The sequence below is a fragment of the Salmo salar genome, chromosome 15 (assembly GCF_965601325.2).
Source record: "Salmo salar chromosome 15, fSalSal1, whole genome shotgun sequence".
NCBI classification, from domain to species: Eukaryota; Metazoa; Chordata; class Actinopteri; order Salmoniformes; family Salmonidae; genus Salmo; species Salmo salar.
In genome coordinates, this window is record NC_138305.1 from 31,620,635 (window position 1) to 31,648,170 (window position 27,536).

At 48.0% G+C, this 27,536-nt stretch overlaps 1 protein-coding gene across 2 annotated transcripts; it reads left to right on the forward strand.

The window, feature by feature from the left end:
* Nucleotides 1-1,352: 1,352 nt before the first annotated feature.
* Nucleotides 1,353-27,536, forward strand: prep (prolyl endopeptidase). Of its 2 annotated transcripts, none has more exons than XM_082961662.1 (15): nt 1,353-1,592; nt 3,613-3,687; nt 7,553-7,686; nt 7,993-8,123; nt 8,713-8,922; nt 9,406-9,527; nt 9,900-10,005; nt 13,535-13,726; nt 15,585-15,782; nt 16,183-16,286; nt 17,424-17,560; nt 22,383-22,477; nt 22,565-22,696; nt 22,884-23,040; nt 24,923-27,536. In XM_082961662.1, exons 3-15 carry the CDS (start codon nt 7,631-7,633, stop codon nt 25,215-25,217), a joined length of 1,935 nt encoding a protein of 644 aa, XP_082817788.1. In that variant the 5' UTR covers nt 1,353-1,592; nt 3,613-3,687; nt 7,553-7,630; the 3' UTR covers nt 25,218-27,536. The 2 variants fall into 2 exon arrangements, with proteins under 2 accessions (XP_082817788.1, XP_082817787.1); XM_082961661.1 differs by lacking the exon at nt 1,353-1,592 and adding an exon at nt 2,901-3,116.

Consider the following 27,536-nt stretch of genomic DNA (forward strand, 5'->3'; position numbering starts at 1 on the left):
ATAGAGTTACATTATAAGTGCCCATCCAAGAAGGCTCAAGGTCATTGGCCACAGATAAAATGACATCAAATCACATTATATCCTGCCTGGTTGGCCCTGTTCGGGGGAATCGTCGGACGGGGCCACGGTGTCTCCCAACCCCTCCTGTCTTAGCCTCCAGTATCTATGCTGCAATAGTTTGTGTCGGGGGGCTAGGGTCAGTCTGTTATCTGGAGTAATTCTCCTGTCTTATCCGGTGTCCTGTGTGAATTTAAGTATGCTTCCTCTAATTCACTTTCTCTCCCTCCCCTCCCGGAGGACCTGAGCCTTGGGACCATGCCTCAGGACTACCTGGCCTGAAGACTCCTTGCTGTCCCCAGTCCACCTGGTCGTGCTGCTGCTCCAGTTTCAACTGTTCTGCCGGCGGCTATGGAACCCTGACCTATTCACCGGAAGTGCTACCTTGTCCCGGACCTGCTATTTTTGACTCAGTCCCTCTACCGCACCTGCTGTCTCAAACTCTGATTGCTCGGCTATGAAAAGCCAACTGACATTTACTCCTGAGGTGCTGACGAGGTGCACCCTCTACAACCACTGATTATTATTATTTTACCCTGCTGGTCATCTATGAACGTTTGAACATCTTGGCTATATACTGTTATTATCTCCACCCAGCACAGCCAGAAGAGGACTGGCCACCCCTCAGAGCCTGGTTCCTCTCTAGGTTTCTTCCTAGGTTCTTGCCTTTCTAGGGAGTTTTTCTTAGCCACCGTGCTTCTACATCTGCATTGCTTGCTGTTTGGGGTTTTAGGCTCGGTTTCTGTATAGCACTTTGTGACATCGGCTGATGTAAAAAGGGCTTTATAAATCAATTTGATTGAATTTGATTATATCTACCGTAGCTTTGATTGGACTGATCATGTCGACATCATTCTTTCAAAATCTTAGCTAGCAAACTAGCAGTCGTCATCATGAATCAAGTCGACAATCTACTGGCAAATCCTTTTCAATTCTCTGTCACATGAAGAGAAATTAAAGATAAAATGAATCGGTGATCATTGGCCCTAAACATTACACAACAAGTTGGATATCGCAAATTCAACAATGAGTGGTTTGGAAGGAATCAGTGGCTCACTGCAAGCATTACAAAGCAATCACTAACCTGTTATTCAGTGGAGTGGGTGTTTGGTCCAAGTCTGGGTTTAAGGGTCTCTTTTCCAAGCTTTAAAAGGATAAACATTCAACATTGGCCATATTGTCAATCCAGCATGACTTCTGCCACGCTCAAAACAACTGGAAACACGGAACTGGGAAATCTCAGACTTCAGTGAGTTCAACACAACTGGGATCTCTGAAAAAAAAAAGAGGTCCGACTGGGAAAATACATTTTTAACAGTCATCCAACTCGGAATTGCAAGTCGGGAACTCTGGCATCTTTCTAGAGCTCCGACCTGAAGATCACCGACGTCATGATTCAACCTTGCTTTTTTCCCCCCGAGTTCCCAGTTGTCTTGAAAGCATCATAAATCCAGAGAATGCCAGACTTTGATGACAGTTTTCCCACGAAGAACCATCACACCACCTTCCTTTTCAAGTGAGCACAGCACAACAAGGTGAGTCCAAAAATGTATTTTATGCTGCAGAATAAATGTAATATGCCAGGAACATATGTATACTGTAGCTAAGAAAGTAATACCAAGTGTATGTTGTGTAGTAAGCTGTTGTTGCCCATGTGCCTCACCTTAATAATTTGGTCCCTTTTCCCCTCATAATTTAGAATACTGTTCTGACTTGGTGGTGCACATGTAGCCTATAGCCTGTTTTAGAGAAATGTCATCATCGAATGTTGTAAGAGCTTTCATTGTCTGTTTATATGCCCCCTTTATTTATCCTACGGTTCTGACTTGGTGTACAGGGAGAATACTGTAAGAACGGCCCATGTTCTGAATTCTGCCATTGTACATTTCAAAAGTGCTAAACAAATAGTTATATTGACTACATCCGTCCTAGCTCGCTCATGAATGTCTTAATCAAAATTACGGATTGCTCGTTGTCCCCTTATGCCATAGTTTGTACATCTCAACTGTCAGTAGAAATCACATTTGTTTAAGTAAGTCAGCCAAGGCAGTAAATGAGGCTGAATGAACTGTTTCGCTGAAAGACAGGGCTCTGCTGATAGCCATGTGTAGCAGTGGTAAGGTATTGGGACTGCTGTTGGGACAGCTTTATGTAGGTCCTAACAAGTTGTGGTCACCGTTAGAGTACAATTAATGGATCGTTTAGTGTAGTGGCTTTGCTGGCATGCATCTACATATTTTTTTGGTTTGTTTGCCCCACCAAAATTGACATGCTAAAATCGCCACTGCGTGTATTTACTTTCAAATATTGCACGTAAATAGCCTCATCATTATAGATCCAAATTCAGCCGTCCAAAACCCACTCTTCATCCACAAATCCACCGACAGAGGACGCTCTCGCTACTCAACCGCTCCTATCAGCCAACCTGGATGCTGTCTTGGAGGTGACTTTTGATTGTTTCCAGCTAATGCTGCGTTTATAACCACGTGTGATGGTGGTAATTGCCAGTTAAGTCGCAAATACGAGTTGGATACAGTCACGTGCTTTGAACTTGTTGAGAAACGCTGATTGGCTAATGGAAAAAAAGCTGCGTCTACCATAAACTAAAAGCACAGATCTCGTGCTTGTGAACCATGTATAGTGTTCAAAATCCATATTAATAGATGTCTTTTATAAATAATGGTTTGTTGTTGTATTTAACTTCAGAAAATGTTAATATCGAGGTCATATCCTTCGTAGACAACATCAGAGTTTAGCATGTGGGAGAAGTCTGAGCTCAGTGATGATATAGTAATTACCAGTTGGAGGGCCGTTCTACTAGAATCCCCAGTCGTATGTGGTAAATACCACCTTCCCACTTGGTTATGAACGCAGCATAACTAAGCAAATCCATTCTGGCTAGAGCTTCAACATTCAAGTTGATGTTTGTTCGGATCCAGAAAGTCATAACAAAACCAGTCATTTATTCTTTTACACAACTTTTCTTATTACGGAATCCCTGAACAGTCACTTCTAAGATGTCTTTTCAGTACCCACATGCTTACCGTGACGAGGCAGTTGTAAGTAACATGCTAACTAGCTTGTTAGCTAGCTAGTAGTAACCAGTAACAGCTAGCTAGTCATGTCGCTTTCAAGTGAATGATGAGGAGCTAGCCACTTGCTAGCTAGCTTGCTCTTTATAACCCAGTGAGCGTGTCATGTACCGGCACTTGCTAGTTAGCCCTCTATTTAGTTGGATAGCTTGAGGCTACTAAAATAACTTAGCTAGTAACGTTATTTGAACAAATGAACATATCAACCGAGTTCGCTAGTTAACTGTTGTCTTGTAGTATAACTAGCTCAAATGAATGAGCTAGCTTGCTAGGATTTTGTTAGCTTTATTTCATGTTAGCTGCTAGCCATGCTTAGGCTGGCTAGTTAGCAGCTAAAGTTGCCTCTGCCATTTTAGCTTAGCTAGTTATCACATAACAGCCAGCAGCAAACGATGAATGATCAAATTTGTTGGCTGACTGCTGGCGCACATTCTGCATTTCACCGGCTTGTTATTTCTGATAGGTGGATGACTACCATGGCAACAAGATTCCTGACCCGTACAGTTGGCTGGAGGACCCAGACAGCGAGAAGACGCAGGTAAATGCTGTCTGTCATGTCACTCCAAATACGGTGTGTATTTCAGCACCACTGGCTCAAGGAATGTTGTGGCAACGTTACCAGCACGTTTGTCAGGGAGTTCTTAGTCAACGTCAATTTGGTGACAGAAATTCACATGAAATGTAATATTAGCACCATTATCTAGGTATAAAGTTAGTTGGACAATGTGGATTGCGTGCCACTGTCAACACCTTCCCAAAATCAAGGACAAAGACCCATGTCTGTATTGTCTAACAGATATGGGACAGTCAAGTCACTAACAAGGTATAAACCTAGAATGTCCAAACATAGCGTTGACATAGGCAGCTGAAGGGTTCCCGAACTGGCAGTGATTTTATTTGGCCCCCCAAGTCTTCTGAGCAAAAAGTTATATAAAAAACATTTGTTTATTTTTGGACATAAAAGATGGTAAAAATACCAGCAAATCAACTGCAAGTGGTTTTAATTTTGGAAATCTCTTCCAAAGTATTCCCACACATAATAAAGATGTATGTGATCGTATATAAATGTAAGTAAGGTTTGAAATAATTATGTTTTAGTTAATTATTATATCTGTTTGGGCTTCTTGCTGTCAATTTGCAGTCTACAAATGATTTGTAATTATGTTCCGGTCCACGACCATCCACTCAAGAAAAAATTGTCCTGAGTCTAGTTGATGATCCCTGAGCTACTGACACCGTAGATCAGTGGTTCCCAAACTTGTTTGACCCATGACCCCATTTTGTTACATGAAAATTCTCGTGACCTTATGAAAATGTATGTAATTAACAGCCATCAAGTTAACTTTTTTAATTGGGGCTATGGCAGTCAATTGCAAAACATTCTAGATCGTATTCTCAACTTACCATCACATACTTTAAGGTGGGGCTATGAGAATCAATTGCAAATTAGTTTGACATAATTGCTCTTATCTCACATCCACTAATGAGATGGGTGTGTTTGATGCATGTTGCGTCGGAGCTTCTCAAAGTCAGTCGACAGTGCGCCCTCACCTCTTCTGTCACATCCAACCTGGATTGATATTTGTCTTTAATGCAGATGAGAGCACTGAATCAGCATACCATGAGTTTTAATGCTAGGCGGGAGACAGAACAGTATTCCCTTTGACTCAGGAACCAAAACTCTTCCATAGTGACCCGTGAATGCATGGTCTGTGGCATTTGACCACATGACAGCGTGATCAGCTGTTAGGTTTCACTTACTGGCATGTTAACTGAGCCAGGATCACAGTCAAACGAATTTCGCTGATTTGGTCACTCATGTAGAATATTTTGTATTTCCCCCTTTCTAAATATTTCTTACATAGGCAAGGAGACACTTTTTTTTTTTCATTACACAAAGTCAACAGTCTGTTTTTTTTACATCCGTTGCGAATGACAACAGTTCCTCTCTCAATTCAAAAAATCTTTCCAACACTCCCCCTTGATAACCACCAAGCCTCGGTGTGAAATAGAACATTGTCCTTCTCTGATCCCATATCTCCACTTTCAGTAGTTTTGTGAACAGGTGTGCACGATGAAGTTTACAATCGAAGTTAGCTGCTGCATATCTCAGAGTTCTGCGCTCAGCTCTTTTTCCACAGGTTGCTTTCAGTGTATCCCTTCTAGCTCAGTGGGTGTATCATACAATGCGTCCATATGGCAGAAGGAGACACATTCATAACTAGAATGCAGAGGCCTTCCCGCCATAGATGTAGACCTATCTGTGGAAAAGCCCACCATTCAATCCCATGGAATCTGTTTTTTTTGTCAATATAGCCATGCAGCACACTGAACATCCCCTGTGCCGTTTCATACCCTCTACGAGGGGATGTCCTCGTAGAGAGTACATGTAGCGAACACAAGTCAATGCATGGGCATCTCGGCCCTCACAGCTATTGTCCATTTGGAGAGGGGAGTTTTTGAGTCGTTCAGGCAGTTTCCTCTTGATTGCTAGCTATAGCATAAATTGTTAGTTTCACATTGTTATCTGACAAAAGTATTGATGTGAGTGTCTGTGCCTCTGCCTCCCCACACATTGTTTTCACCATATCAATTGCGGCCGTTAATTTCAGTCTCTGCAAGAGTGTGTGGTTTCATAGCGTAGTGGGCTGAGCCATTCACAGTGGCCTTTTCCCACTACCTAAGGGTGCTCTCTGGTTGAAATTTTACTTTTATATTTGAATAATTTTCATTTAGATTTTTAAGGTAAACCACATTACAATGATTTTGAGAGACGAAGACAATTATATATTCTTTACCGGGATTTTGGAAATTCTCCCACAACCCCATTTTCATATCAGGCGACCCCCTATTTTGGGATCAGCTGCGTAGATGTTGCAACGAGCCCCACCTTCTGTGAGTTAGTGGTCATTGCAGTGGTGTTAATAAACTCAGCAAAAAAAGAAACGTCCTCACTGTCAACTGCGTTTATTTTCAGCAAACTAACGTGTGTAAATATTTGTATGAACATAAGATTCAACAACTGAGATATAAACTGAACAAGATCCACAGACATGTGACTAACAGAAATGGAATAATGTGTCCCTGAACAAAGGGGGGGTCAAAATCAAAAGTAACAGTCATTATTTGGTGTGGCCACCAGCTGCATTAAGTACTGCAGTGCATCTCCTCCTCATGGACTGCACCAGATTTGCCAGTTCTTGCTGTGAGATGTTACCCAGTCTTCCACCAAGGCACCTGCAAGTTCCCAGACATTTCTGGGGGGAATAGCCCTAGCCCTCACCCTCCGAACCAACAGGTCCCAGACGTGCTCAATGGGATTGAGATCCGGGCTCTTCGCTGGCCATGGCAGAACACTGACATTCCTGTCTTGCAGGAAATCACGCACAGAACGAGCAGTATTGCTGGTGGCATTGTCATGCTGGAGGGTCATGTCAGGATGAGCCTGCAGGGAGGATACCACATGGGGGAGGAGGATGTCTTCCCTGTAATGCACAGCGTTGAGATTGCCTGCAATGATGACAAGCTCAGTCATTGCTTCCCTGTGACACACCGCCCCAGACCATGACGGACCCTCCAACTCCAAATCGATCCCGCTCCAGAGTACAGGCCTCAGTATAACGCTCATTCCTCGACGATAAACGCGAATCCGACCATCACCCCTGGTGAGACAAAACCGCGACTCGTCAGTGAAGTGCTTTTTCCCAGTCCCGTCTGGTCCAGCGATGGTGGGTTTGTGCTCATAAGCGACATTGTTGCCGGTGATGTCTGGTGAGGACCTGCCTTACAACAGGCTTACAAGCTCTCAGCCTATTGCGGACAGTCTGAGCACTGATGGAGAGATTGTGCGTTCCTGGTGTAACTCGGCAATTGTTGTTGCCATCCTGTACCTGTCCCGCAGGTGTGATGTTCGGATGTACCGATCCTGTGCAGGTGTTGTGACACGTGGTCTGCCACGGCGAGGACGATCAGCTGTCCATCCTGTCCCACTGTAGCGCTGTCTTAGGTGTCTCACAGTACGGACATTGCAATTTATTGCCCTGGCCACATCATGCCTCCTTGCAGCATGCCTAAGGCACGTTCACGCAGATGAGCAGGGACCCTGGGCATTCATCTTTTGGTGATTTTCAGAGTCAGTAGAAAGGCCTCTTTAGTGTCCTAAGTTTTCGTAACTGTGACCTTTTGCCTACCGTCTGTAAGCTGTTGGTGTCTTAATGACCGTTTCACAGGTGCATGTTCATTAATTGTTTATGGTTCATTGAACAAGCATGGGAAACAGTGTTTTAACCCTTTACAATGAAGATCTGTGAAGTTAATTTGTAAAAATCCAAATATCTTTGAAGACAGGGTCCTGAAAAAGGGACGTTTCTTTTTTTTGCTGAGTTTGTCTTGTTTCTTCCCAGGCTTTTGTCAATGCTCAGAACCAGCTGACGCTGCCCTACCTGGAGCGCTGTGAGGTGCGGGACCTGTTCAAGGAGCGCATGACGGAGCTCTACGACTACCCCAAATACAGCTGCCCCTTCAAGAGGGGGAGCAGGTGAGAGAATGAAAGAGGGAGACTTGAGGCCGTACATGGAGGTTTTGACCTTTTCTCAATTTGTCTTTCTGTGACTCCTCACATCCTTTCTCTCTGCCTCGTTCTCAACTGTAGTGGACGGGGAGATCCATGCTTCCTCATGTATTTTCTTGTCCAATGCATTTTGAGAAGGAAGCAAGGAGAGAGGACTTGAGGCAATATTAATTGAGAATGAGCCAAAATACAGCCTTCCCCTAAAGATGGAGACTTGTCTTTTGGGTAGTTTAGTTCCTTGGCTTTGTACTGATACTTTACCCCCCGCTGCAGGTATTTCCATTTCTACAACACGGGCCTCCAGAACCAGAGTGTAATGTATGTTCAGGAGAGTCTAGAGGCAGAGCCCACGGTCTTCCTGGACCCGAACACTTTCTCTGAGGACGGGACTGTCGCTTTACGAGGTGGGGGATGGAAAGATGGTCAAGCAATGCTCATTATGATGTAGAATATTGTCTTGTTTGTAATACTGTACAGATGACTGTTTCCTTCATGATGTGTGTTTCTGACATCACGTTCTACTGTACTGAATAGCCTAGAATCAACCAGTATACTGTATCACCCTTTACGCTGCACTGGCCTGTTTACACATCTACCACAGTTGCTGGAAAGGACCATGTGAAAGGGAAAGTAAAATTATAAGCCAGTACAGTGCGTGTTGGCACTAAAATACAGTAGATACTAGAACCTGCCAATGATGTGTATATAAACGCAATATGAATATATTTACAATGCATTATAAATTAATATATTCAACACTATTCACAATGCATTATAAATTAATATATTCAACACTATTCAATGCATTATAAATTAATATATTCAACACTATTCACAATGCATTATAAATTAATATATTCAACACTATTCAATGCATTATAAATTAATATATTCAACACTATTCACAATGCATTATAAATTAATATATTCAACACTTCACAATGTAAATAATGTGAATGGTTCCTCTGACTATGCTCTACTTGTGTCCTTCAGGTTATGCATTCTCAGAGGACGGCGAGTACCTAGCATACGGCACCAGCGCCAGCGGCTCTGATTGGGTGGAGATGCGCTTCCTGCGGGTGGAGGGGGCCGTGGCCCTAAATGACCGGCTGGAGAGGGTCAAGTTCAGCTGCATGTCCTGGACCCATGACGGCAAGGGCCTCTTCTACAACTCCTACCCCAAGCAGGAGGGCAAGAGTGACGGTGAGGGGATGTTTGGATATTTAGAGGGGAACTAGTTTGTTCAATTTTTTGTTTTAGTTAAATGTATTAATTTTACATGGACATCCTAGCCCGGAATCTACAATGAATAATGGTTTGTTTCATTCCACGGGTTCAGTCAGGATCTGCCTTTATCAAAACACTTTGTGTTTGTCTTTAGTGAGGGGTTTTATGCAAAATCAATTAACCTGCCATTGGATCACCTTCAATCAATCAGAAAACCATATCTTTTTATGCAGTAGTTAAACAAGGTGATATTCAGTGTGGATTCCAGGCTAACTTTCCTATGGACATCCTGCTTCACTAGAATGTTTTTTAACTGAGCAGCCTCTGTCCTCACTACCTCATCCTGTGTTGTGTTTACGTATCGTCTACATCCCATCCTTCCTTCCTGACATCTGTCAGGTTCCTCATCATCACAAGGGGGCAGACATAGATGAACACATTACTGTCTCTCTCATCTAGGCACTGAGACGTCCACCAACCTGCACCAGAAGCTCTACTTCCACGTGTTGGGGACCCCCCAGTCCCAGGACTGCCTGTGTGCCGAGTTCCCCGACCACCCCAAGTGGATGAGTGGGGTCGAGGTACGCTGCTGGACTTGGCTAGACACTAAACAGACCGGGACTTGACTGTCTCATATCTCTTAGACAATGCAAAAATGGTTTTTAACTTTAGTCCTAGTACATTTTTGAGGAGACACAACGTGCATGAAGTGTGCACTCGTGAGTTTCCACCATCTGTGTTACACCAGTCCTCTCCCTTTATGTCCATAGAGGGAAGTGGACAGCACAGAATCTGACTTGTAGTTCTTGTCTTATGTCCCTGATATTTCTAATCCTAATTCTAGTGACATAATGCCTCTAGTCATCAGTGTAGGTTTCTGGTTGATTAGCGCTAGCTGCACAGTGTTGTTGTATTAGCATTCTGAAAGGTGTCCGTGTGCGGTCTCACTCCAGGTGTCAGATGACGGGCGCTACGTACTGCTGTCCATCAGGGAGGGCTGTGACCCGGTCAACCGGCTGTGGTACTGTGACCTTCAAACCTCTGCTCAGGGTATCACAGGTACCATACACACCACAACCTAATCAGATCAGTCTTTCTCTTTAACTCATAATCACCATCCACTGACCGGCTACCATATTTGTTGTAGGGCATAGGCTTTGACTTGATGTGTTATCAAGAACACCCACTATAGATTGTGAATGTATTGTCAATGTCTTGTGTTGTGAATAGGGCTGTGGCGATCATGAAATGTCGTCAGCCGGAGATTGTCAAGCAAATAACTGGCGGTCTCATGGTAATTGACTGTTAATTAACATTATCACATTTAGCAACTCCTGGCTTCCACAGACCTTTGGAACATCTACATTTTAAAAAGTCTAATAAATCCATTATTTTAGACAGGTCTAAAGAAACATGATATGAAGAAAATGTTGTCTATTTCAGAAGGACCGAATAGCATACTCTGAGTTGTCCTTATGTTAGGTCTGGCTATGCCAAATGGCTGTAGGCTACACTAGTTGATTTAGCAGACGAGATTTGCTTAGAATTCTGTGGCATCGGGGCCTCCCGAGTGACGCAGTGGTCTAAGGGACGGCATCGCAGTGGTCTAAGGGACGGCATCGCAGTGGTCTAAGGGACGGCATCGCAGTGGTCTAAGGGACGGCATCGCAGTGGTCTAAGGGACGGCATCGCAGTGGTCTAAGGGACGGCATCGCAGTGGTCTAAGGGACGGCATCGCAGTGGTCTAAGGGACGGCATCGCAGTGGTCTAAGGGACGGCATCGCAGTGGTCTAAGGGACGGCATCGCAGTGGTCTAAGGGACGGCATCGCAGTGGTCTAAGGGACGGCATCGCAGTGGTCTAAGGGACGGCATCGCAGTGGTCTAAGGGACGGCATCGCAGTGGTCTAAGGGACGGCATCGCAGTGGTCTAAGGGACGGCATCGCAGTGGTCTAAGGGACGGCATCGCAGTGGTCTAAGGGACGGCATCGCAGTGGTCTAAGGGACGGCATCGCAGTGGTCTAAGGGACGGCATCGCAGTGCTAGCTGTACCACTAGAGATCCTGGTTCGAGTCCAGGCTCTGTCGCAGCCGGCAGCAACCGGGAGACCCATGGGGCGGCGCGGCGCACAATTGGCCCAGCGTTGTCCGGTTTAGGGGAGGGTTTGGCCGACAGGGATGTTCTTGTCCCATCACGCTCTAGCGACTCCTGTGGCGGGCCGGGCGTAATGCACTCTGGCTCAGTCGCCAGGTGTAGGGTGTTTCCTCCGACACATTGGTGCGGCTGACTTCCAGGTTAAGCGGGCTTTATGTCAAGAAGCAGTGCGGCTTGGTTGTGTTTCGGAGGACGCACGGCTCTCGACCTTCGCCTCTCCAGAGTCCGTATGGGAGTTGCACTGATGGGACAAAACTGTAATTACCAATTGGAAACCATGAAATTGGGGAGAAAAAAAAAAAATGGGTAAAAAAAAAAGAATTCCGTGGCATTATTTTATGTTTTGAAGAATACAATTGAACAAAGCTGAATAAAATAGAACGGATATTTTCTCCAAACGATTTGAGGAAGTGCGCACATGCGACTATTCTGTGTTGAGCGGTTAACAAAGAAATAGGTACTCCTATACAGCCAGTGGCTGTTGTGCCCTTAGGAAATGGTATTGTTATATTCAGCCTTTCTCCCTGAGTGCTGCATGCTCCGAAGCACCTCTCACTCACATGGCTCTCCATCACATGATCAGGTCTTTCTCACAGGCTACAAGTGAAGACAGACACATCGGGGACGCATCTGCGCGTGTCCTTATCCAATTCTGAGGTGCATATTGAAGATATTGGAAGAACTGTCCACATTTACTTTTCGTCAGCCAACAAGATGTGTAGGCCTAATGAACAGCAAAAGCACTAGCATATGTAAATCTACTATCCCCCAAAGTACAAAAGTCGACCTATTCTGTGTGAGAAATAAATATTCCAAACATAGTCTGGGACAGTTGTGGGATGTGATAGATCCCAAATTAATACAACCACTAGCATCAACAAACTTTTTTCACGCAATGATGCTGTCACAACAGATCAGAACATTTAACTTAATGTTGATAAACTATTAGGCTATTTCTTCACATTATAAGCGCAGCACCGCCCACATGGGCTATGAGCGTGAATGTTCCATTAGCGGAAATGATCTTCCCCAAACTTGAAACTCATGCGCTGCTTATGTATGTAGTTAGGCTCTACTCCCCTTGTAAAGCAGATTAATGTGCTTCATTTAAAAAAGTTATTTGACCACTTTAGTTGTGATACAAACCTTTATCAAAACATATACAGTGGGGAGAACAAGTATTTGATACACTGCCGATTTTGCAGGTTTTCCTACTTACAAAGCATGTAGAGGTCTGTCATTTTTATCATAGGTACACTTCAACTGTGAGAGACGGAATCTAAAACAAAAATCCAGAAAATCACATTGTATGATTTTTAAGTAATTAATTAGCATTTTATTGCATGACATAAGTATTTGATCACCTACCAACCAGTAAGAATTCCGGCTCTCACAGACCTGTTAGTTTTTCTTCAAGAAGCCCTCCTGTTCTCCGCTCATTACCTGTATTAACTGCACCTGTTTGAACTCGTTACCTGTATAAAAGACACCTATCCACACACTCAATCAAACAGACTCCAACCTCTCCACAATGGCCAAGACCAGAGAGCTGTGTAAGGACATCAGGCATAAAATTGTAGACCTGCACAAGGCTGGGATGGGCTACAGGACAATAGGCAAGCAGCTTGGTGAGAAGACAACAACTGTGGGGCGGGGGACCTCTGTTGCCAGGTCCCGTTAATTTTCATGCAAGCCATGTCGGCTCCTGTTAAGAGAAGCAATATGCTTAATATTAGGAAAGTTTATAAATCAATATAGGTTTAGCCTATAGAAAGCCTCCATTAAAAAAAGCATCCTATCAGCTATCTCTATTTTCTCACACAATTGCATAGTCTATAAAAATGTTGCGCAACACGAACTCATGCGTGAAGTGTATGATCAGATTTTCAGGGGCGGCAGGTAGCCTAGTGGTTAGAGCGTTGGACTAGTAACCGAAGGGGTGCAAGATCGAATCCCCAAGTTGACAAGGTAAAATTCTGTCGTTCTGCCCCTGAACAAGGCAGTTAACCCACTGTTCCTACGCCGTCATTGAATATAAGAATTTGTTAAGTAAAGGTAAAATAAAAAAATATATAAACATTTTCATTGATGTCAGAGTGATTAGAGGGACAACAGAGTGCTGAGTACCAGGCAGTTAGCAACTTTAGTAGGCTACTAATGACCATCATCAGCATCAGAGCTTGGAGAAGCCTAATTACCGTGACTAAACGTTCATGTGGAATTTGACTGCCTTCATGCCTTGTGACTTCCGGTTTGGAGGTAATACGGTCACCATAATAGCCCTAGTTGTGAATGTATTGTGTTGTGAATGTATTGTAAGTGTCTTGCGTTTTCAATGTCTTGATTGGCCCTCCCCATGTGTTGCCTTACTAAGAGTATTTGTTTAGTTGACTGTAGCTTAGTTGAAGATGCCAAGTTATCTCTCTCCCCTCCAGGCCTGTTGCCGTGGGTAAAGCTAATAGACAACTTTGATGCGGAGTACGAGTATGTGACCAACGAGGGCACGGTGTTCACCTTCAAGACCAACCTGGAGGCCCCGCGCTACCGTCTCATCAACATCGATTTCGCCCAGCCCGCCCAGGCCAACTGGAAGGAGCTCATCCCCCAGCATGACAAGGACGTCATCGGTAGGTCACAGACTGAATGAAAGAAGAGGGTTTTACCAACATAATATGCTAACTTTATAGCTCGACAACAAGAATATCCACTTAAAAGGAAAAAGTAATGTCCGCTGTGTTCTGCTCTCAATAAGTGATGTTTTAGTATAGCTAAAGGTGAAATAGATAATTTGGTAATCACTTTTTGTGATAATTTAGATATTCACTTTTTGGCAGTAGGAGCAAACAGTGAAGACATGCAGTGCCTTCAGAAAGTATTCATACCCCTTGGCTTATTCCACATTTTGTTGTTACAGCCTGAATTCAAAATGTATTTTCTCACCCATCTACATACAATACCCCATAATAACAAAGTGAAAACATGTATACATTTATTGCTATTTTATTGAAAATGAAATGCATAAATATCTCATTGACATAAGTATTCATTGCTATGCACTCCAAATTAATCTCTGGTGCATCCAATTTCTTTTGATCATCCAAATGTCACTACATCTTGATTGGAGTCCACCTGTGACCAATGAATATGATTTAGAAAGAAACACCTGTCTATATAAGGTCCCACAGTTGACAGTGCATGTCAGAGCAGAAACTATACCATGAAGTCCAAGGGACTGTCCATAGATCTCGAGAGAGAATTGTGATGAGGGGAGGGTATAAAACAATGTCTAGAGTGTTGAATGTTTCCAAGAGCACATCATTGGGGAATGAAAATAATATGGAACTGCCTAGAGCTGGCCGTCCGGCCAAACTGAGCAACCGGGCAAGAAGGACCTTGGTCAGGGAGGTGACCAAGAACCCAATGAACACTCTGACAGAACTACAGAGTTCCTTGGCTGAGATGGGAGAACCTGCCAGAAGGACAACAGTCTCTACAGCACTTCACCAATCTGGGCTTTATGGGAGAGTGACCAGATGGAAGCCACTCCTGAAAAAGGCACATGACGGCATGCCTGGAGTTTGCAAAAAGGCACATGAAAGACAGAGAGCATAAGGCAAAACATTCTGTGGTCTAAAGGGATTTTTTTTTTAAAGTAACTATTTGGCCTAAATGCAAAGCGCTCTGGAGGACAACAGGCACAGCACCTCGCCTGTCTAACACCATCCCTATTGTGAAGCAGGGTGGTGAATGGAGCCAAATCCTTGATGAGAACCTGCTTCAGAGTGCAAACAACCTTAGACTGCGGTGAAGATTTACGTTCCAACAGGACAATGACCCCAAGCATACAGGCTTCAGAACAAGAATGTGAAAGTCCTTGAGTGGCCCAGCCAAAGCCAAGACTTGAAAATCTGTAGAAAGACTTTAAGATTGATGTTCACCATCGCTCCCCATCTAATTTAAGAGTTTGAAAAAATCTGCAAGGATGAGTGGATGAAAATCCCCAAATCCAGATGTGCAAAGCTGATGCAGACATGCCCAAGACGACTCAAAGCTGATGCAGACATACCCAAGATGACTCAAAGCTGTAATTGCTGCCAAAGGTGCTTCTGCAAAGTATTGACTCGGGTGTGAATACTTATGTAAATGAGATTTCTGTATTTAATTTTCAATAACATTTCTAAAAACGTCTTCATTTAGTCATTATGGGGTATTGTGTGTAGATGGGTGAGATTTGGATTGAATACCTTTCTGAATTCAGGTTGTAACACAACAAAATGTGGATTAAGTGAAGGGGTATGAATACTTTCTGAAAGCACTAACAGTTTTTAATTTTTAATTTTTATTTATTTTTTACAGTTGGTTTAAAGCAGGTCCTAACAGGAAATAACATCCATATTCTGTCTAGGAATACTCTGTCTAGGTGATCATGGTTTTTAAACTTTTAGATTGTTTGACTAACCCTCGTCTTGTGGTCCCCCTCTCTAGTGTTTGCCACCTGTACCTACAACAGCCTCCTCTTTGTGTGTTTCCTGCACGACGTGAAGAATGTGCTGAAGATGTACCGTCTGAGCTCGGGGGAGGAGCTCAGGACCTTCTCTCTGGACGTGGGCTCTGTGGTGGGCTTCACCGGACGCAAGAGAGACTCTGAGATCTTCTACTACTTCACCTCCTTTCTGTCGCCAGGTATCAGAGACAGAGGCGTGGTGTCGGGGACAGGCTTGCGTGGTGTCGGGGACAGGCTTGCGTGGTGTCGGGGACAGGCTTGCGTGGTGTCATAGCAAAGACACGTGGTGTCAGAGCGCACACACACATACACTCTGTGGTGGGCTTCACCGGACAGACGCGAGAGGGAATTAGAGGGAGACTTGGATACACGAATGCTGGCATGGGCGCACACACACACACATGCACCAATGCGCACACACAAATTTTCAACAACTTCACCTCTTTCCCGCCGCCAGGTATCGCTCATGCTATCAGACCATCTCATACAGGTTATTTCAGGAGTCCGTATGGATCTTCTATCATACTACAGTGACAAGTCAATGACCTGTCCTCTCCCTGTCTTTGTCCTGTTGTCCAGCCATCATCTACCACTGTGACCTGACCAAGGAGCCCCTGCAGCCCCACGTGTTCCGCGAGGTCACCGTCAAAGGCTTTGACCCCTCCGACTACCAAACCACTCAGGTAAGATACCTACAAGTGACTCAAATAAAATAAAAAATGTTTGAATCTGTTCTTTTTTCCCCCCTGCATTCTGAACAGCCAAAAAGTACATGGAATCAGATATTTCAAACCACCTTTGTTGGTGGCTTGAAATCAGATACAAATCTGATTCTTGGTAATGTGACTTGTCTGAACAGTCAAATCAGATTTATTTTCCCTCAAGTGGTTTGTAGACTGTTATTCAGCATATCTCGTTTCTTACTGGCTACTCCGTTGACAGGAACGTCTGGTAGTCAATTAGCTTGTTAATTGTTTACCAACAAATGAGTGAACGCTCTAGAAAACAAACAGCTACCTAGCTAGTTGACTGCTGTAACTAGACAAAAATAACTTGTTTTAAAAGTTGGATTATCTTTTCCTTTGAGGCTTTTAAAGTGTTCTCAATTTGTCGGGGCATGGACTGTACAAGGTGTTGAAAGTGTTCCACAGGGATGCTGGTCCATGTTGCCTCCAATGCTTCCTACAGTTGTCAAGTTGGCTGGATGTCTTTTGGGTGGTGGACCATTCTTGATACACACCGGAAACTATTGAGCATAAAAAACCCAGCAGCATTGCAGTTCTTGGCACACACCGGTGTGCCTGGCACCTACTATCATACCCAGTTCAAAGGCCCTTTTGTCTTGCCTATTCACACTCTGAATGGCACACATACACAATCCATGTCCCAGTTGTCTCGAGGCTTAAAAATCCTTCTTGTACCTGTCTCCTCCCTATCGACACTGATTTGAAGTGGATTTAACTAGTGACATCAATAAGGGATCATAGCTTTCACCTGGATTCACCTGGTCAGGTGTTCCTAATGTTTTGTACACTCTGTGTACACGCATACTATACAAATTAAAAGAAAGTTGCACCCTCATCTCTCCTTGCGGTGGATATGTTTGACCCATTTTTAGGCTAAAGATGAAACGTTGGTCAAATATATCGACAGGAAGGAGCGACATTTTTCTCATGTATAGTTTTATCTTCCGTTGTTCAGCGCCTCTCCTAAAAAGTTAATTTATTTAGATGATGATCTATACAAATACAAACCACCAGAATTGACTGATACCATGTATGTGTTTTCACACCAACAAGCCCCTGTATCTGTGTGTCCAGGTATTCTACCCTAGTAAGGACGGCACAGAGATCCCCATGTTCATCGTCCATAAGAAGGGCCTGAAGCTGGACGGCTCTCACCCTGCCTTCCTCTACGGCTACGGAGGGTTCAACATCTCAATCACCCCCAGCTACAGGTACCACCACCAGCTACAGGTCCCACCACCAGCTACAGGTACCACCACCACCTGGTCCCACCCCCAGCTACAGGTACCACCACCACCTGGTCCCACCCCCAGCTACAGGTACCACCACCACCTGGTCCCACCCCCAGCTACAGGTACCACCACCACCTGGTCCCACCCCCAGCTACAGGTACCACCACCACCTGGTCCCAACCCCAGCTACAGGTACCACCACCACCTGGTCCCACCCCCAGCTACAGGTACCACCACCACCACCTGGTCCCACCCCCAGCTACAGGTACCACCACCACCACCTGGTCCCACCCCCAGCTACAGGTACCACCACCACCACCTGGTCCCACCCCAAGCTACAGGTCCCACCACCAGCTACAGGTACCACCACCTGGTCCCACCCCCAGCTACAGGTACCACCACCACCACCTGGTCCCACCCCAAGCTACAGGTACCACCACCACCACCTGGTCCCACCCCAAGCTACAGGTACCACCACCACCACCTGGTCCCACCCCAAGCTACAGGTACCACCACCTGGTCCCACCCCAAGCTACAGGTACCACCACCTGGTCCCACCCCCAGCTACAGGTACCACCACCTGGTCCCACCCCCAGCTACAGGTACCACCACCACCAGGTCCCACCCCAAGCTACAGGTACCACCACCACCACCTGGTCCCACCCCAAGCTACAGGTCCCACCACCAGCTACAGGTACCACCACCACCTGGTCCCACCCCCAGCTACAGGTACCACCACCTGGTCCCACCCCCAGCTACAGGTACCACCACCACCTGGTCCCACCCCCAGCTACAGGTACCACCACCACCTGGTCCCACCCCCAGCTACAGGTACCACCACCACCTGGTCCCACCCCCAGCTACAGGTACCACCACCTGGTCCCACCCCCAGCTACAGGTACCACCACCACCTGGTCCCACCCCCAGCTACAGGTACCACCACCACCTGGTCCCACCCCCAGCTACAGGTACCACCACCACCTGGTCCCACCCCCAGCTACAGGTACCACCACCACCTGGTCCCACCCCCAGCTACAGGTACCACCACCACCTGGTCCCACCCCCAGCTACAGGTACCACCACCTGGTCCCACACCCAGCTACAGGTACCACCACCAGGTCCCAGCTACAGGTACCACCACCACCAGGTCCCACCCCCAGCTACAGGTACCACCATCACCAGGTCTCGCGCCCAGCTACAGGTTCCTCCACCAGATCCCAGCTACAGGTTCCTCCACCAGATCCCAGCTACAGGTTCCTCCACCAGATCCCAGCTACAGGTTCCTCCACCAGATCCCAGCTACAGGTCCCTCCACCAGGTCCCGCCCCCAGCTACAGGGTCCCGCCCCCAGCTACAGGGTCCCGCCCCCAGCTACCGGGTCCCGCCCCATGTCCCGCCCCCAGCTACAGGGTCCCGCCCCCATGTCCCGCCCCCAGCTACAGGGTCCCGCCCCATGTCCCGCCCCCAGCTACAGGGTCCCGCCCCCAGCTACAGTGTCCCGCCCCCCAGGTCCCGACCCCAGCTACAGGGTCCCGCCCCCAGCTACAGGGTCCCGCCCCCAGGTCCCGCACCCAGCTACAGGGTCCCGCCCCCAGGTCCCGCACCCAGCTACAGGTCCCGCCACAAGGTCCCGCACCCAGCTACAGGTCCCGCCGCCAGCTACAGGTACCGCCACCAGGTCCCGCCCCCAGCTACAGGTACCGCCCCCAGCTACAGGTACCGCCACCAGGTCCCGCCCCCAGCTACAGGTACCGCCACCAGGTCCCGCCCCCAGCTACAGGTCCCGCCCCCCCCCCAGGTCCCGCCCCCCCAGGTCCCGCCCCCAGCTACAGGTACCGCCCCCCCCAGGTCCCGCCCCCAGCTATAGGTCCCGCCACCAGGTCCCGCCCCCAGCCACAGGTCCCCCCCCAGCTACAGGGTCCCGCTCCCAGCTACAGGTCCCACCCCCAGCTACAGGTACCTTCACCAGGTCCCGCCCCCAGCTACAGGTACCGCCACCAGGTCCCACCCCCAGCTACAGGTCCCGCCCCCAGCTACAGGTCCCGCCTCCCAGGTAACGCCCCCCCCAGCTATAGGTCCCGCCACCTGGTCACGCCCCCCAGCTATAGGTCCCGCCACCAGGTCACGCCCCCCAGCTATAGGTCCCGCCACCAGGTCCCGCCCCCCCAGCTATAGGTCCCGCCACCAGGTCCCACCCCCAGCTATAGGTCCCACCCCCAGGTCCTGCCCCCAGGTCCCGCCCCCAGCTACAGGTACCGCCACCAGGTCCCGCCCCCAGCTACAGGTACCACCACCACCTGGTCCCACCACCAGCTACAGGTACCACCACCACCTGGTCCCACCCCCAGCTACAGGTACCACCACCACCTGGTCCCACCCCCAGCTACAGGTACCACCACCACCTGGTCCCACCCCCAGCTACAGGTACCACCACCACCTGGTCCCACCCCCAGCTACAGGTACCACCACCACCTGGTCCCACCCCAAGCTACAGGTACCACCACCACCTGGTCCCACCCCAAGCTACAGGTACCACCACCTGGTCCCACCCCAAGCTACAGGTACCACCACCTGGTCCCACCCCAAGCTACAGGTACCACCATCACCAGGTCCCACCCCCAGGTACCACCATCACCTGGTCCCGCCCCCAGCTACAGGTACCACCATCACCAGGTCTCGCCCCCAGCTACAGGTACCACCATCACCAGGTCTCGCCCCCAGCTACAGGTACCACCATCACCAGGTCTCGCCCCCAGCTACAGGTTCCTCCACCAGATCCCAGCTACAGGTTCCTCCACCAGATCCCAGCTACAGGTTCCTCCACCAGATCCCAGCTACAGGTTCCTCCACCAGATCCCAGCTACAGGTTCCTCCACCAGATCCCAGCTACAGGTTCCTCCACCAGGTCCCGCCCCCAGCTACAGGGTCCCGCCCCCAGCTACCGGGTCCCGCCCCCAGCTACAGGTACCGCCACCAGGTCCCGCCCCCCCATCTACAGGTCCCGCCACCAGGTCCCGCCCCCAGCTACAGGGTCCCGCCCCCAGCTACAGGGTCCCGCCCCCAGCTACCGGGTCCCGCCCCCAGCTACCGGGTCCCGCCCCCAGCTACCGGGTCCCGCCCCATGTCCCGCCCCCATGTCCCGCCCCCAGCTACAGGGTCCCGCCCCCATGTCCCGCCCCCAGCTACAGGGTCCCGCCCCCCAGGTGCCGCCCCCAGCTACAGGGTCCCGCCCCCAGCTACAGGGTCCCGCCCCCAGGTCCCGCCCCCAGCTACAGGGTCCCGCCCCCAGGTCCCGCCCCCAGCTACAGGGTCCCGCCCCCAGGTCCCGCACCCAGCTACAGGGTCCCGCCCCCAGGTCCCGCACCCAGCTACAGGGTCCCGCCCCAAGGTCCCGCACCCAGCTACAGGGTCCCGCCCCCAGGTCCCGCACCCAGCTACAGGTCCCGCCACAAGGTCCCGCACCCAGCTACAGGTCCCGCCGCCAGCTACAGGTACCGCCACCAGGTCCCGCCCCCAGCTACAGGTACCGCCACCAGGTCCCGCCCCCAGCTACAGGGTCCCGCCCCCAGGTCCCGCACCCAGCTACAGGGTCCCGCCCCAAGGTCCCGCACCCAGCTACAGGGTCCCGCCCCCAGGTCCCGCACCCAGCTATAGGTCCCGCCACCAGGTCCCGCCCCCAGCCACAGGTCTTGACCCCAGCTATAGGTACCGCCCCCAGGTCCTGACCCCAGCTACAGGTCCCGCCCCCAGGTCCCCCCCCCCAGCTACAGGGTCCCGCCACCAGGTCCCGCTCCCAGCTACAGGGTCCCGCTCCCAGCTACAGGTCCCACCCCCAGCTACAGGTACCTTCACCAGGTCCCGCCCCCCAGGTCCCGCCCCCAGCTACAGGTCCCGCCCCCAGCTACAGGTCCCGCCCCCCAGGTCCCGCCCCCAGCTACAGGTCCCGCCCCCAGCTACAGGTCCCGCCCCCCAGGTAACGCCCCCCCAGCTATAGGTCCCGCCACCTGGTCACGCCCCCCAGCTATAGGTCCCGCCACCAGGTCACGCCCCCCCAGCTATAGGTCCCGCCACCAGGTCCCGCCCCCCCAGCTATAGGTCCCGCCACCAGGTCCCACCCCCAGCCACAGGTCTTGACCCCAGCTATAGGTCCCACCCCCAGGTCCTGCCCCCAGGTCCCGCCCCCAGCTACAGGTACCGCCACCAGGTCCCGCCCCCAGCTACAGGTACCGCCCCCAGCTACAGGTACCGCCCCAGCTACAGGTACCGCCACCAGGTCACACTGGATGTGTCATTCAGTTACTACATGTAATGATGTCGCTTTAATCTTGATTTCTTCTTTTCATTTCCTCATGAAATTGTACTTGTTTACTGCTATACACACAGTGGCTTCCATAATTATTGGGACTGTGAAAATATTTGTCTTCTTTTGGCTCTGTACTCCAGCACTTTGGATTTGAAGTGATACAATGCCTATGAGGTTAAAGTACAGACAGTCAGCTTTAATTTGAGGGTATTTTCATCCATATCGGGTGAACTGTTTTAAATTACAGCATTTGTTGTACCCAGTTTAGGTCCCCATTTTAGGGGACCAAAGGTATTGGGACAAATTCACTTATGTGTATTAAAGTAGTCAAAAGTATAGTATTTGGTCCCATATTCCTAGTACACAATGATCACATCAAGCTTGTGACTCTACAAACTTGTTGGATGGATTTGCTGGTCGTTTCGGTTGTGTCAGATACAGACGGGGTGTCAGAGACAGAATAAAGGAAGTAAGGTGATGTTAAATGTTGTTTCCCAGTGTATCACGGCTGATCTTTGTCCGACACATGGGAGGAGTCCTGGCTGTGGCCAACATCAGAGGAGGGGGGGAGTACGGAGAGACCTGGCACAAAGGTAACACACACAACCCCTCTCAACTCAATTCCCTCTGTTTTACACACTTTTACACTCACACATTGATCTCTCTGTGTTTTTCTCCAGCGGGCATGCTGGCCAAAAAGCAAAACTGCTTCACAGACTTCCAGTGTGCAGCAGAGTACCTCATCAAGGAGGGCTACTCGTCCCCCTCCAAACTCACCATCAACGGAGGGTCCAACGGGGGCCTGCTCGTGGGTACGTTGCGGAATGACATCACTTTTTCTTGTTGATGCTTTTAGTCATTGACCTGAAAACCAACCCTGACACTTTCCTAAGCTAACAGTTTTGTTGACATCGGAATGTCTGTCTGTGTATATACAGCGGTTTTGTCTTACTGTCTTTGTGTGTGTGTGTGTGTCTGTCCTGCCCTCTGCCCCCCCAGCGGCGTGTGTGAACCAGCGGCCAGAGCTGTTTGGCTGTGCCGTGGCCCAGGTGGGCGTCATGGACATGCTCAAGTTCCACAAGTTCACCATCGGCCATGCCTGGACCACTGACTTCGGCTGCTGTGAGATCAAGGAGCAGTTTGACTGGCTCATCAAGTGGGTGCTAGTGCTACACTTCCCTAAGCCTAGCCTGGTTCCAGATCAGTTTAGCTTTGTAGCCAACTTCTATGGTGGTTGTCATGCCAGTAACCATAGGTGTTCGCTACACAGCACAAACAAATCTGGAACCTGGCTACAGTTAGCCTGTTTGGGATATTAACATGAATCTTTCAGTATTCCAGAACCGCTTGATTTAGTGTAATTCCAAAAGTGCAAACGTCAAGTGCAGCTATTTGACATACAGTGCATTCGGAAAGTATTCAGACCCCTGGACTTTCTCCACATTTTGTTACGTTACAGCCTTATTCTAAAATGTATTAAATAAAACATGTCCTCATCAATCTACACACAATACCCCATAATGACAAAGCGAAAACGGGTTTAGAATTTTTTGCAAATGTATTGAAAATAAAGACACCTTATTTACATAAGTATTCAGACCCTATGAGACTTGAAATTGAGCTCAGGTGCATCCATTTTCCATTGATCATCCTTGAGATGTTTCTACAACTTGATTGGAGTCCACATGTGGTACATTTAAATTGATTGGACATGATTTGGAAAGGCAGTGGATGTCAGAGTGAAAACCAAGCCATGAGGTCGAAGGAATTGTTTGTGAGCGCCGAGACACAGATCTGGGGAAAGGTACCAAAATAATTCTACAGCATTGAAAGTCCAAGAACACTGTGGCCTCCATAGTTCTTAAATGGAACAAGGTTGGAACCCCCAAGACTCTTCCTAGAGCTGGTCGCCTGGCCAGACTGAGCAATCGGGGAAGAAGGGCCTTGGTCAGGGAGGTGACCAAGAACCCGATGGTCACTCTGACAGAGCTCCAGAGTTCCTCTGTGGAGATGGGAGAAAATTCCAGAAGGCCAACCATCTCTGCAGCACTCCACCAATCAGGCCTTTATGGTAGAGTTGCCAGACGGAAGCCACTCTTCAGTAAAAGGCCCTTGACTGCCCGCTTGGAGTTTGCAAAAAGGCACATAAAAACTCTCAGACCATGAGGAACAAGATTCTCTGGTGAAACCAAGATTGAACTCTTTGGCCTGAATGCCAAGTGTCATGTCTGGAGGAAACCTGGCACCATCCCTACGGTGAAGCATGGTGTTGGCTGCATGATGCTGTGGGGATATTTTTCAGTGGCAGGTACTTGAAGACTAGTCAGAATCGAGGGAAAGATGAACGGAGCAAAGTACAAAGAGATCCTTGATGAAAACCTTCTCCCGAGCGCTCAGGACCTCCGACTAGGGCGAAGGTTCACCATCCAACTGGACAGCGACCCTAAGCACATAGACAATGCAGAAATGGCTTCGGGACAGGTCTCTGAATGTCCTTGAGTGGCCCAGCCAGAGCCTGGTCTAGAAACCGATCGAACATCTCTAGAGAGACCTGAAAATATCTGTGCAGCGATGCTCCCCATCCAACCTGACAGAGCTTGAGAAGATCTGCGGAGAATAATGGGAGAAACTCCCCAAATACAGGTGTGTCAAGCTTGTAGTGTCATACCCAAGAAGACTCGAGGCTGCAGTCGCTGCCAAAGGTGCTTCAACAAAGTAGAGTACTAATGTAAATAAATTTACATTTACATTCAATACATTTGCAAAAATGTATAAACTGTTTTTGCTTTGCCATTATGGGCTATTGATGAACTATGGGCTATTTTTTTATCAATTTGAGAATAAGGCTGTGACGTAACAAAGTGTGGGAAAAGTCAAGGTGTGTGTGAATACTTGAGGATTGCACTGTATCTATTTGCTCCATGTTTGGTGTATTAAAACCTGTACACAATAGTTTTACCGCACATCATCATCCCTGTAGAAATCTGTCAGTGATGGACGATCATCGTCCCTGTAGAAATCTATTTTTCTTCTTCCAGGTACTCCCCGCTCCACAACATACGCGTGCCCGAGGGCGAGGGCGTCCAGTACCCCGCCGTCCTCCTCCTCACGGGTGACCACGATGACCGCGTGGTCCCCCTACACTCCCTGAAGTACATTGCCACGCTGCAGCACGTGGTGGGCCGCTGGTCGGGTCAGAGCAATCCACTGTTCATCCACGTGGACACAAAGTCGGGCCACGGCGCCGGAAAGCCCACCAGCAAGGTCATCCAGGAGGTGGCTGACACGTACGCCTTCATCGCCCGCTGCCTCAGCCTCTCCTGGGTCAAATGAAGAGGAGGGGAGGGGGTGGTTCCCTGGAAGTCTGTTTCTAGGGGAAGTGTCTCTATCGGTGTCTTAGTTTCATTCTCGTTCTTTTTTGTATTTATAACTAATCTTTTTGTTCAGCTGTTCTCCTTCCCTCCTCTCAACGCTGCTGTGGACTTACTCATTTGTTCCTGAGCAGTAATCAATCTCTTCCTACCCGTTTGTCTGGCCTGTATTAACCACCCCTCTCTCTTCCTGGTTCTCCCTTCCCTGTGTAGGCTTGCTTTGGGCATGGGCTCCAGGTCAGCCGGACTATACAGTTACCCCTCTTATCCCCTCCACCCCCATGGGCCAGCCCCAGGACTTACCCCCCTGTCTCCACCCTCACCTCACTTATAAGCGATTCACTATATATATCTAGAAGAAGAAAAAAACATCTCTGGATAAGCTTTGTTGTACAGTTAAAGGTCAAATCCACTGCATTTAAAACAGTCAGCAATAATTTCATGAAATCAGAGTTTGTGTAATTTTACCGAGGCTGAATATATTCCTTCCACAACCATAAGACCCACTAATCATTACATTATTTCATCAAAATAGTTGTACTTGCTTTTTTTTTGCAATAATCACTAATCTGGCTTTCAGGTCTGTCTATAAAAATGTACTTTTTGTTACAAATGTAACCAGAACCATGCATAATGCACATTCACTAATAATGTAGCAGCCATTCTAGAAAATGATCACTGGTCTCATCATTGGTCTCATAAACAATCTCTCAAGCACAAGCCCACGTGCTAGTTAGTAGCCAGCTAATATTTATATTTCTAGTTTAGCCAACTTGGATCTAGGTATAATTTCATTAGCTCTGAATTCAGCTAACAAGGTAGAACAGTTGAATTGTTATGAACACACTCTTCTGTCCATCTCCAACTGTTTGAACAGCGTGCTAGCCTGTCCACTTCGTTCAGATGTTGAAATCAAGTGGCCTACCTTATTTCTGAATGAGAATGAGATGACAATTCCTTAGAATTATTTTATGCTTATTGCACATTTATAAAACAGACTGGACAGCTAGTGTAACAGTGTTTATTTGATTAAAATACTGCTAGCGATATGTTGTACCGTAATGCGCGCACGACAAACTGAGCATTAATTTTCCAGATGAATGTTCATTGGTAAATTTGTTTTTTAGTAGTGTCTGCTCTGCTCAAAATCTGAGGAGTTGAAACATAAACAGGGTTTCATTAGAAAGGTTCATTTCTCCTCTATTACAGTAAAATAATTTCTCCATGTGTTGTGGTGTCCATATGACCTTTTCTGTTGGACCGAATCACAACTGCAAATAGTGAGTTGAAACCGCTTGTCAGAGAGGAAGAAGAGATTTCTCATCTTTGTTGTGTGTGGCAGGGGGGCGAAACGACAAGTGTCACTCCAATCTCCAAGCCCTATGTGCTTATTTTGAACCTAAGCTTGTCTTCTGCCTTGCCACCTTTGGGACAACGACTCCCATTGTTAGGACGGAGACATGAGCATCTAGTCATTATATACAGATCTCTGGTGTAAATGTACACAGCACAGAAGGAGTGAATGAGAGCGAAAATACATGAGAACAAGACGACATAAATGCTCATAAAAACAAAGAATACGAAAACTTGGACCAGCCTCAGGACTTACCCCCCCCCCCCCCTGTTTCCACCCCTCACCTCTCTGGCCCCAGACTCCCCCACCAAACCTCCCTCTCTCCCCCATGAGCCAGCCACAGGACTTACCCCCCTGTCTCCACCCCTCACCTCTCTGGCCCCAGACTCCCCCACCAACCCCAGGACTTACACCCCCCATTAGCCAGCCCCAGGACTCAGCTCTTACTCATATGAGTCATTCTCTTCTGTATTGTGGCTCTAATAGGTAAAGCCTTGTTAAAGTGTTAGTTCAATGTTGAGAGATGGGTGATACATGGTTGGACTTAACTTGAACTGTATAGTTTTATCAGCCTAGAGGTCAAGGATCAAGTCTGCAAAGGTCATCAGTAGGGGAACATGAAATGAAGTAGCCCCCAATTGGTGCTACCCCCTACCACCACAAACACAGACAATTGTATGTGTTTATCAATTGGAAGGCTGTTTGTCAGTAGGTTATTGATTTCAGCACTCTTCAGTGTTCGCATGAATGATGATAGGTATAGGTAATTTTGTTGTTTTGTGTTCAGGAGGACTAATGCAGAGTGTGTGTCTGACTGATATTAATTTCTACCTCTTGGCGTGCTGATTGTTAGTTTACCTAATAAAGGGACATAAACAACAACAATGTACTACAATGCCACAACTTCAATAAACCGTTTTTTTTAAA

Excerpts from the sequence above, each read along its gene's own strand:
- prep (XM_082961661.1), top strand. The coding sequence starts at position 3,075 with ATGTCTTTTCAGTACCCACATGCTTACCGTGACGAGGCAGTT. Across the intron at positions 3,117-3,612 it reads CTTACCGTGACGAGGCAGTT|GTGGATGACTACCATGGCAA; the intron begins GTAAGTAACATG and ends TATTTCTGATAG. Across the intron at positions 9,528-9,899 it reads AGTGGATGAGTGGGGTCGAG|GTGTCAGATGACGGGCGCTA; the intron begins GTACGCTGCTGG and ends GTCTCACTCCAG.